This window comes from Lycium barbarum, chromosome 12 (genome assembly GCF_019175385.1).
Source record: "Lycium barbarum isolate Lr01 chromosome 12, ASM1917538v2, whole genome shotgun sequence".
NCBI lineage: Eukaryota > Viridiplantae > Streptophyta > Magnoliopsida > Solanales > Solanaceae > Lycium > Lycium barbarum.
Window position 1 is genome coordinate 56,315,465 of NC_083348.1, and position 12,568 is coordinate 56,328,032.

The following is a 12,568-nucleotide window of genomic DNA, read 5'->3' on the forward strand; positions in this document are numbered from 1 at the left end:
GGTACAGAAAAATGAACGGAATATCCAGATTAGCAAAATGCTGATCATAAAGCATAAATAGTACTTACAGGAAACGTATGTCATACCTGGTCCCATTACGGAACAAAATCATAACCGGAACAGAACGTACAGAAATGTGAGTGAGATGTCCAGAGTATCAAATGCATATTTTCAAAACATGAAGAGTATGTACAGAAACATATGCCATATCATATCCGGCCCCTGCCAAGGGACTCGGCAGACAGAACGTGGTCACCCCCGACACTGGTGCCACAACACATAAGGATCAGAAAAGGGGAATAACCCCGTAACATAGCATATCATATCAGATGGCCATATCAGATCATATCAGAACAAGCGTACATGGCACAGCATACTCCACAAACCCATGTACGCGTATACCTGCCCCCTCACATCGAGGCACGGCGAACAATGCAAAGGATCACGCTTGACAACATATCCTGGCCCGGGCTCAGTGGGGGAAACATTGAGGCATCCACGAACGGAGTAGTGAGAAACTAAATGCACTAAAAATACCATATATATATTTCCAGAGACTCAATGAGGCATATCGAATGTCAAATCAAATCAATGAAATCGGACGGAAACATAGTAAGTAAATTTAGATGTCATAACGGGTTACGGAGGCATAATCTATCCGAGATCGTTTTCAAGATTCAAAACAATTTATAAGACTTAATGAAATATTTAAAATAGTTTTTATTTAGTAGATAAAGGGGTAGTTAGAGTATCTCTAACGAAAACGCTCGAAGACAAGTCATAGACACATAAAGGGTAAAATTGGAAATAGTGGGCCCACCTCGGAACCAATGAAGCGGTGGGCTCAAATTACGTATTTTTAAGCTTATGGGGTCACCTACAAAGGTTCTAGGACATTCCATAACTTCCTAAGCAATTTGGGAAAAAATTTCAATTTTTCATCAAAGCATACTTAAGGAATTCAATTCTATTGAATGAAAAAGCGACGATTTCAAACGCGGATTCCGATGGACAGAATATTCCCCGAGGCGTAAATCCAAGCCTAGTACATCTAGGACATGCCAAGAGAAGAATCGGGATAGTTTTACATACCTTTCTTGCCCTTTACGCTTGTCAAAACTCAAATCCCGTTTCGTCCAAAACCTACAAATGGTCACATTTACCAATTTACTATTCATAAGACTTAAAATTTCAACCTTAACCAATTCTTGTCTATAAAAATTTGAGCAGCATCTCCCCTATATATATATCATCCCCGAGGTTAAAACTCGGCTAAAACAACAACAACCATACCAACAACAATATATACAACATCAATAATCGACTAGGAACGCATTCTAGCGTAAATAGTCTTATTTTCCAAATAATGCGACAATTCCAAATCCAACTTTGCACTTACAACCCGATATCAATATTTTCATATTCACATACTAATATAAGACCATTCAAACATAAACCAAAAGTATTCCAAGCTATATATTCAATATTCAACAATTCCATCAACTTCCATATTCAATCCAAAATTCTTATATATGCAACAAAACCATTCCAACACATTTTCTACTTACTAATTCATCTCCAACAACAATCTACCACACGGCCAACATGGCTTCTTTCCAATTTCATCCAATTTTCATTCAACTTCCATTTCCAATACAAATTCCACAATAGCCACAACTAGTATACAACTTAAAATTCAACTCATATATGTATACAACATATATACACCCATGGCTACATATATAATATATATACATACCCACTTTGCAAACTTTCATATTTCCATAAATTCTACTCATTTCTACATACTACAACACAAACAAATCTTCATAACATAAGAAAAAGGAATTGATTCTTACCTTGTTTTTATGAAAGTAGCAAATTCTTCAACATCTTATTGTTCCCATGCTCCTCTAACTCCAAACAAAATTATATTCGTGATTATGCGTTGCCCGGACTTCGATTAGTACTTCGTAGCTTGAAATTTCACTCACAATCCTCACTTTTATGTGAGATTTAGGCCCCTTTTTGTTGCTGAATTTTCTGGAAAATTTGAGAAGTTTTTAGATGATAAAAATGGGGGTTTGCCCCTTTTTATAAGGGCTGAAACTGCGTCACTGTAGCTACATTACTGTAGCAGTGCTGTAGCGTACTGTAGCAGTGCTGTTTCTGCGCGACAGTTCAGTTTGTAGCGTCTATAATTCTCTACTCCGACGTCCTATCGATGAGTGGTTTGTTGAATCATAAACTAGACTTGACGAACTTCATTTTAGGCTTTTGAAACGCCTTAAAACTCCAAATATGCATAGAGATATACCCCTCCAAAGTTGACTAAAAATCTGTCCAGCATTTATCAAATTTTCGTCGAACTTATTTTCTTCAACTTGCTCGATCTCGAAATATTCCGAAACCTCCCATACATGATATTTATCACTTATGATAATGACCATATTCTTGTGTTTTAAAATACTCTTTCCCGATGACGACTTACAAGATCATAATCATCCATTATTTAAACAATATACTTAATAATGCCTCATTCCTCATACTCCAAAGTTGTTTTACCTAGTCGTAACTCGACATTCTTACATTCAAATTTAACAGTGTTTCTTCGAAGTACGGGGTGTAACACTAATGTTATTGATTATTACACCGTTCCGATATGGACGGGCAGCTTGCATATTATGCATATATAAGATTATGATGAGTATGAGTAAGACAGCATGCATTACTTCTTTTATGATTGTCATTCAGATTCAGATGTTTCATATTGATGTTCACATTATATTATCACTGTCTTTCTTCATTGTTTATGCCTCTCATACTCAGTACAAGGTTCGTACTGACGTCCGTTTTCTTTGGACGCTGTGTTCATGCCCACAGGTAGACAGGAAGGTGAGCTTGGTCCAGACCCTTAGTAGCTGTCAACTGATCGATAGCACTCCATTGTCCGGAGGTGCTTATGGTTCTTCTTTTGGTATATATGCATATTTTGGGCATGACGGAGTCTTGTTCCGTCTATATGTTTAGTATGTCAGTAGAGGCTCGTAGATACGCAGTGTGGGTCAGATGGTCTCGCAAGATGTTATTATTATGTATATGTTATTTTGATGGCCGAGAGGCAAATGTATATAAGTATTTATGTTTTTATATAAAATATGATTTTCCTACAATTCGTGTATAAAATTGGTAAAAAGGCATTAAATGAGTAAGATGAGTATTAGAACGAGTGGTGCTCGGTGGCTAGTCCCGGGTACCCGTCACGGCCCCTAGCTGGGTCGTGACATAAAGTCCAAACCAAAACTAACTCAACACTAAGGCTAACAAAAGAAATTCAATTTACCACTAGGAATGACAATAATGTTGGATATCTATTCTTTAGTTTTGCATAATTGATTTAGAGAGTAAAAATACATAACTTAAGTTTTTTTTTTTGTCATGTAATTAATACTCACTTTAGCATGACTTAGTATTTTTAGATTATGATCATTTTCTTTTATGGCTTGTTACTTAGCAATATTTATTTTAACCGATTATATTAGCTTTTGTTGAATATTTTAATACAATGTCATCACTCTTCTCACATTTTGTGTTATTTTCTTGAGAAACGCCTTAATTGTATAATTGTATCTTACTAGGACTAAATAATATTTGAAGTAAAATTTTTATGTTTTGTATCAAGACTATTCCAAAAAAAAAACCCGAAAAACCCAAGAAAACCCGAGGTTGAAAAACCCGAATTTTATTGGTTTGGTTTGGTGTATAAATTTTAAAATCCGACGCAATTGGTTTGGTTTGGTATTTAAAAAATTCTAACAAACCCGGTTCATGTACACCCGTAATTACTCGTATGACCAACAATTCTATTTCCTTTTATCTCGTTCTTTGCATTTTTTCCTTCGTTCTTTATTTATTTAGTAGCACGCTATATTTATTTTTTCTCCCTTTTAAAATGAATTAGTGGACATGTCTGAACAATATTCCTTTCGGTTATAACCTTTTAATGCATGAGTTACGAAACTTGAAGACTCTGTCCCTCTCGTGATTGCGGAATTTGAAGTGTTTTTTCATCTGTTTCTCTTCTTCATTTACCTATTTATGTTATGAACCTAGGAGTCTGAGATGGTGATCAATGTGCGTTAAATCTAAGATTGTTGTGACTTTGCTATCTCTTTTCTTTTATGCCCGATGCAATGGGTTGCATCTGCTTCTAATTAACTTCTGTTGCCTAAGATATTTTCATGGAATATATAATGATTTAGGCCTCATTTGTTTGCACTTATTCGAGATCTGAATCTGAGTGGTTCAGACCTTAAGTCATTAAGTGCATTTGTTTGCATTAAGATCTAAGCACTTATTGGTTTGAATAGGTCTTAATCATTAAGATCTTGAACAAAGTCTTAATATTATTAAGAGGTATTTTTGTATGTAATTTTTTATCACCAGCTTCAACCCCAACCCTAACCCTCCACCTCAACCCCACTCCCATCCACTCTCTACTCCAACCCCACCCATCCACCTCAACCCCACCTCACCACCCACCCACTCTCCACTCTAAGCCCCCACTCCCCACCACCCCCACCCCACCACCAACCCTAATCCCACCCACTCCCTACCACCAACCCCTACCCCACACCACCCACCCCTACTCCCTACTACCCACATCACCAACCCCACCCCCACTTCCCACTACCCCCACCACCAATCCCACCCCCACTCCTCACCAACCCCACCCCCAACCCCTACCCCACACCACCCACCCCCACTCCTCACTACCCCCACCTCCCACCACCAACCTTACCCTCGCTCCCCACCAACCCCACCCCCACTACCCACCACCCACTCACCACCCCCAATCACCACCCACCATGACTACAAAACATCTCCACCATCACTAGTGAACATAAATGTTTCATTTTTTTTATCAAATAATATTTTTTTTATTAAATTTGTATTTATTTTCTACTATTTAGTTACTTTTTAATTTGAATTGTATATTTATTATGCTTAAACAAATACATTATGCACATTCAGATATTGAAAAACAAACAGTCTTAATCATTCAGTGTTCAGACCTAGAGACAACATCTTAATCTTTCAAATGTGCATTCAGATTCAGACGTCTTAATCTTAATGAAAACAAATGAGGCCTTAGTCTGAGTCTACGTATGTGAAGGATAATGAGGTAATTGCTTTGCATGGAAAATGATGATCTGGCCATAATGTAAATTTTATAATGCAAGGTAAGTTATATCTGGACTATAACATCCTTTAATATTGATTGCTATAAATTGATGAAGTCATATGGACGACAGTGACGTCGGAAATGGCGCGTGTGGGTGATAACATCACTGATAATACTAACAAGATTACTACCACTGAAGAAATTCCTCCAAATTCCAACTATGCTAGATCAATTCAAACTCCTCCTGCGCGGAACCTTAAACACAATCGATTTGCGAACCCCAAAATTAAAGCCAAATTCACTAATGACAACGGTGTAGCAGCTGTCCTCTTCAACACCAGTGAATACTATGGAGTCATGTCCAATGAATGCAAGTTCACTCTGGTCGGAAAGTTCGTTAGAACCCGCCCCCAAATTGAGAAACTCGGAGCACGATTTGCTAAGAAAGTAACATTTAAAGGTACAACTACTATTGGAGTTTATGATTATCGCACATTTTTATTAATTTCTCTAAAGAGGATGATTTTAAGACCGTGTGATATAACCGATCCATCAAAATTGATGAACAAGTTTTGTGGTTGGAAAAATGGAACCAGATTTCAAATCCAAGGAGGACTCTCCAGTAGTCCCAGTTTGGGTTTTACTTCCGGGATTAACATTCCATTTACACTCATGGAATTATGTGAAAAAAATTGTGGCTCCGATTGGTATCCCTCTGACCATGGATGTTGTCACTGAGAACAGAACCAGGCCAAGCATGGTTAAAGTTAGAGTTGAGGTGAATCTGACTAAGACCAAATTAACTTCTATTTTGTGGGTACTTAGGATACGAATTGTCCCCGCAAAGGTTTCTACCAAAAGCTTGAGTATGAGAATGTTTCGAAATTTTGTGCACATTGCAAAATATTGGGACACTCAATAATCCAATGTAGAAAGGTTGAAAAGAAAAGAGCAGATGAAATGGAAGATATGAAAAAGAAAAAAATCGAGCAAGACAACAATATAACAGATGGAGAATTTATCATGGAGGAAAAGGAAAAAGAAGTTAGTCAACAGGAGATTAAGAAAGGGGAAGAGATGCAGAAAGCCAGAAAGCAACAGGAGAACTGTGAGCACAAAATAGACCAGCAAAAAGGAGACAAGAATAAAGAAAACAAAAGCCTACAGAGAGTAAAAATAGCTCAACATTAAAAGAAAAGCTTGACAGGATCAAGAAGAAAAAGTAGAAAAAACCACCAAAAAAGAGAACTAATGTTAAGATCAAGGTTGCTCAAAATAAAAATGGTAGCAGCATTGATATAGAAGAAACGGGAGGTAAGGCACAAAATAATCTCTAATAATGAGGAGGATAACAAGAGTGTGGACAAGGATTAACAACAAAAATAAAGCACCAGAGATACTGCAGAAAACCAACAAAATAGTAACAAAAGTGTACAACAGATTGAAAAGGAGGCTAATATTGGGAATGAGGAAGGAACTGGGGATAATTTGACATTACATTGTGGTAAGAGTGAATCCTCCATTTACCATCTCAGCTAAAAAGATTTTCTGGTATCAATTTGGATGTTGACTTGAACCATAATTTTTTGGATAGTTTTAGCACCCAAGATATGGTTGACGGCAATGAATGTGGATAATGTAATGACAACAACAACAGAAATGGCTCAGACTGAGGACTATATTCTAGATACTGATGATCAACAAGATCTTCATGAATTGTGTGATAAAACTGGGGTCTCACCTCCTAGAAGGGGTAGAAGCAGACACAAGAGGGGAAATAGAGAGAAGAAAAAGAACAAAGAGAACACTGCCACGCCTAGCTTAAGGGAGGAAAACAAATAACTCCAACCAAGATGTTTCTTATGATTAGTGCAATCATATGGAAAATTAGGGGGGTGAGATCTAAAAAGGTCATTCAAAGACTCAAACGACTTGTTAATAAGAACAAAGTTGATATGGTTGCTATCTCAGAACCATTAATAAGCAATGAACAAAGTGGAAGGTTATGAAAGATTTTTGGGATTCAACCACTGCATGACTAATTCAAATGGTAAGATTTGGTGTTTCTGGAGAGACAATTGTACTGTCTCCATCCTAAAAAATCGTGAGCAACATGTTACCCTTAGCATCCATAAGAACCATGGTAGTGATAAGATATATGTCACAGCTGTGTATGCAAAGTGTACTAATACTCAAAGAAAAGACCTATGGAACAACTTGGAAGATCCGAATAAGTTATGTGTATTGGTGGGGACTTCAATGTCATTCTTCATCTAGAAGAAGAGCTTGGAGGATTACCCCACAGAAACTCTAGAAGCCTTGATTTTGCAGAATGTATCGATTCATGTGGTATGTTAGATGTTGGTTTCAATGGATCTAGATATACTTGGTGCAACAATTGGAGACCAAACAAGAGGATTTGGATGAGGCTAGACAGAGTGTTTATTAATGATGATTGGGCCACCAAGTATGCTAACAACTCTGTCAGGCATTTAGCTAGAATTGGCCCTGATCACAGATCATTACTTTTTAAGTGTGAAAATGGACAAGTATGTGGTCCTAAGTACTTTAAATTCCTAGATTTTTGGACTACTCAAAATTATTTCCTTGAGGTTGTTAGAATGGACTGGAGCAAAAATATTACTGAGAACCCTATGTGGATTCTTCAAAATAAGCTTAAAAGTGTGGCTAAAAGACTTTCTGCATGGTCAAGGGAAGAAATTAGTGATGTGCATGATTAAGTTGATATGTGGGAAAATAAAATGTAATATCTAGAAGATGAAAATCTTATCCTTAGATCAGAGAATAGTAGACCAGAAGTTAACAAAGGGCATGCTAAATATGTCTATTGGCTTAATAAGCAAGACTCTATCATGGACAAAAGGCCAAGATTAAATGGTTTGAAGAAGGAGACACCAATAGCAAATATTTCCACTTTGTTATAAGGGACAGAAAAAGGAGACTTGAGATCAATAGAATTAAGAACAAGAACGGCAAATGGATTTCTGGTGACTCAACAATTGCTAAGGCTGCTATAAATCACTTTGAGCATATGTTTAATCTCAAGGCTAGAAATCTTGATCCTAGAATCCTTGATTGTATTCCAACCTACATAAGCCAAGAGGATAGTGATTTGATCTGCAGTTGCACTCAAGAAGCTGAAATCAAATCTACTATTTTTTATATGAGTTCTGATAGTGCTGCTGGACCAGATGGGTTCTCAGGTAAGTTTTTACAATCTTGTTGGGATATAATTAAGAATGAAGTAATAGAATTTGTTTAGTTTTTCTTTTTTAAATGAAAACTTACCAAATTCTTTTCACATACCCTCTTAGCTTTAATCCCTAAAGTGGAATCCCGTGCTAATTTTTTTTGAACTTACACCTATTAGTCTCAGTAATTTCTCCAGCAAAATTATCACTAAGATTCTTTCTAAAAGGCTTACCCTTTGCTCCCTTATATTATTTCTAAAAATCAAAGTGGATTTTTGAAAGGGAGACTCATTACTGAAATTTTTTTGTTAACTCAAGAAATTGTTCAAAATACTAAAAGTAAGAATATGGGGGAAAATGTTGTCATCAAATTGGCAAATTGGATATGGCCAAAGCATATGATAGAATGTCTTGGCCTTTTATTACTGCTGTTTTACATAAATTTGGTTTTTCTGATGAAGTCATTAAGCTATTCATGGAAACCATTTCTAATGTATGGTACTCCATTATTATAAATGGCACCAGAAACCTGTGTATATCATGAACCCGCGTCTATTTCTCCGCTCGCTCCTTTCCCTCGTCAGAGAAGAAAGAGCACCTGTTGCATTTTTAACTTGACCAAAACTAACTGTTTTTGTTCTTCTTATTTGTGACTGTTCGTGTGATTCATTTAAATTTATCGACACTATGACACTTAGTTTTGGGGGGATAGATATAGGCATATTATTTTAGCGACTATCAAACGTAATATTTTTCTAAGTTTCTTTTCTAGTTTGTTTTGTTGGAACGTTTGTTTTTCTTTTATCCAAACGGTTTACAACAACCAGATTTTTAGTTCCCAATGAGTTTAATTTAATTGAGTAGCAATCCAAATGGGATTTGAAATCATCTCTTTAAAACCAATTTCATTTACTTTAATTGATCCCTGGTCAAATTGAAAGCTTGGATTTTAATTCGGTTGACAAACATTTTAGAATACTTTCTTGCTATTTATTTTTAAACAAGTTTTAAAACAAAACTGGTCACGTGACTTTCTTTTCCAAATTCTAAAAGAAATGATCAAGCACTTTTTTTTCGAAAGGAAGAGTTTCAATTTTAAATATTTTAATCTCGCTTTTCTTAAACAGAAAAATCATTTGGTTAATTATAGGTCACTTCTTAATTCATTTTGAGGTTAAAAAACGTTCTTTTCTAAATTGATTATTCGCCTATTTGATATTTTAAGATAAATATTTATTTTGATTTCAATTAACCTAAGTTTGGCCGGTTAACCGTATTTAAGCGGATCTTAAAGGATGTCTTACCCCTTCCCTTTAGGATAACTAAGAACTCTTACCTAGAATCATTAAGTTAAGTAGGCTATTAATCGGAGTTAAATTTTAGCACTTACTTAGCTAAAATCAGTGTCCTAATTCACCGTTAAAATAATTAGGTGGCGACTCCTTAAATTAAATAATTAGGAATCACCAATATGGTGTACTCCGCTTTGACCCGATTAAAATGGGGTATAACAAGTACATCACCACCAGGGATAGAATCCTAGTACAATTTAAAAATAAAAAAAAATTGATGAAGCTAGTTTTACTCAATTATCCTATCCATAGAGTTCGTATTTAAAATTGATTATATAGATATTTTTTTAATTAAATCTTGAACTCAAAATAAGTTTATTACGAAGCTTCCATGTTGTATAGAATTCTGATAGAGTTCATTGTTTTCGTGAGTATGAAAACAGTGTGTTCATCCTCACAGTGTTGAGACTTGAGATTAGGGGTGGGCGTTCGGTTGTTCAGTTCGGTTTTTTCAAAGTTCAGTTCGATATTTCGATTTCGGTTTTTTTAAAGTGGAAACCGAACACCGCACCGAATTAGTTCGGTTCGGTACGGTGTTTTGAAGTTCGGTTCGGTTTCGGTTTTCTAATTCGTTTTTTTGGCATTGGTTAAGCAATCCTCTAGACTTGCATATGACTTAAATATCTGCTGTACATCTGTCCTTATGAAAACATAGTTAAGGTTCCATAGTTCTTCCAATTAAAAACCTAGGATATAAGGTGAAGAGGTTCATGGTAATACTAGAGGATTGCAGAAATTTGTTTCATCCTTCGTTCCTTCAATTCCTGTCTGTGCTGAATATGCTACGTTATGTGTTATTTATTTACTTTGGATGGAGTGTGATGCACGTTTCATTCTGCATCTAACTTTTACATGGACTAGTTAGTTACAATTGAGTGTCTAAGCAATAGTGCATGCTTAGACACTCAATATTGATGTGCAATGGCTGTGGTATTAGGTGGAGCTAGTGAATGGACTAACACGGGCTACTTTTCTAATAGATAGTACCTATATGCACAGACCCTTGGCACCAGAAAAACCAAGTTGATTGTATATCTATATGGGGTTTCACGTTTTTTTTTTTTTTTTAAACCTGTAGTGCTAGCTGAATTTTGATGCATGTTTCTATTTGCCTTCAACTCCTTGACGAAGCTGTAATCTTCCTAATTTCTTCAAACATACTTAAATTATAACTAACTAGTAGCAGCCACCACCAGCAGCAGCAGCCCGCAACGGCAGCCAGCAACCAGCAGCTGCGGCAGCCAGCACCAGCACCAGCACGCAGCCGCCAGCAGCAGATTATATCTGTGACGATAGGAGTGGACTGAGACGATATCTGTTGTGATTCATGGAAGTAATGATATTGATATATATTATATATTGGTATAAAAAAATTATATTAAATTTTCGGTTAAACCGAAAAATCGAAAATCCGAAACCGAACACCGAATTTGCTATTTAAAAAAATCGGAACCGAACCGAAACACCGAAATACCGAAAATCGAAAAACCGAATTCATTCGGTTCGGTTCGGTTTTTTGGTTTTTCGGTTTTCGATATTTATGCCCACCCCTACTTGAGATTGCTGATTTTCCTCTGTTATGTTGGGAGTGTTCTGAGCGAGGAGTGTACTCCGTCAGTCCCATATTACTTGACCACTTTTCCTTTTGCACATCCTTTAAAAAATCATAAATAAAAGATGTATTTTACTACCTTATCCCCATTTCTCTCCAATAAATACATTCTAATCAATATTGATTATTTTCAAGAACATTTAATATAAGGGTAAGAAGGGAAAGATTTAATTAATTTTATCTTGGTTTTATAAATGAACAGATAATTTAAAATATATATTTTTAGTAATGTGGCCAAGTAATATGAGACGGAGCGAGTACTAATTATTACGCTCCTACTCAGTGGTCACTATACTCTCTTAGATATGTCAATATTTTCCTCAGACAATGAAATCTAGAAAAAGAAATGTTCAGCCGTTACCATTTGATACTTGCTATTGATTTGGCCAGTTATGACCTGCTATACGCCTCTTTTGTAGTGGAGAAATTTGGCTTTTGGTCCATGAAAAATATTACTTTTATTATTCAAATTGTAAGTGGTTATAAGCATTCATTTCGTCTTTGTAGTGTATTGGGATTACATAATTGACAGACATATATTTTCTTTTTTCTAAGTAACAGTTAGAGGTTATTAAGAAAAATTTTATGATCATTGTGAACTATTAATTATACTGAAATTAAAATTTGTATTCAGACATTTTCTTAAGTGGGATATCAAATAGTCCATGTATCACTTAATCCTCCGTTCAAATTGAACACGCAGTTGGTAAAAAGTTATTTCCTAAAACATAAAGTTTAGATTAATTGCTAGAAGTCTATCAATCTCACGATCCTTACGATATTATTCAGCTTATTCATGATCTTGAGACTATTCTTTGTGATTGATCTCACCTCATAATACTTGTTCTTTCTAGGTTAGATATAGCGATGACGATTCTATTTCTAATGCTATCTAAGTTCATGGTTCTCGATACTCTCATGACATTATCGATTTCATCTTACGATGGTCGATCCTTCGAGGAATGATATAGTGATAATAATAATGCTAATTATGATGTTGATTTCATTTATGTATTTTTTTTTTTATGTTTATATATGTATGTATGTATGCATTGCACTCCCACTGATCAGTTGGGGATGACACCGAGTCCCGAAAGGACCGGGTACGGATGACACCAAGTCCCGACAGGGTGGGGTATGGATATGATAGATGTATGTATCGTAAATGTATGTGAATGCAAATATGTGTATATTGTGTATGGATGTG

At 35.8% G+C, this 12,568-nt stretch overlaps 1 protein-coding gene across 1 annotated transcript; it reads left to right on the forward strand.

The window, feature by feature from the left end:
* The first annotated feature begins 7,422 nt into the window (after positions 1-7,422).
* Positions 7,423-11,073, forward strand: LOC132624268 (uncharacterized). Its single transcript, XM_060339072.1, has 4 exons — positions 7,423-7,914; positions 8,070-8,409; positions 10,150-10,229; positions 10,933-11,073. The coding sequence occupies exons 1-4, from the start codon at positions 7,423-7,425 to the stop codon at positions 11,071-11,073; spliced, it is 1,053 nt and encodes a 350-aa protein (XP_060195055.1).
* Positions 11,074-12,568: the final 1,495 nt, after the last annotated feature.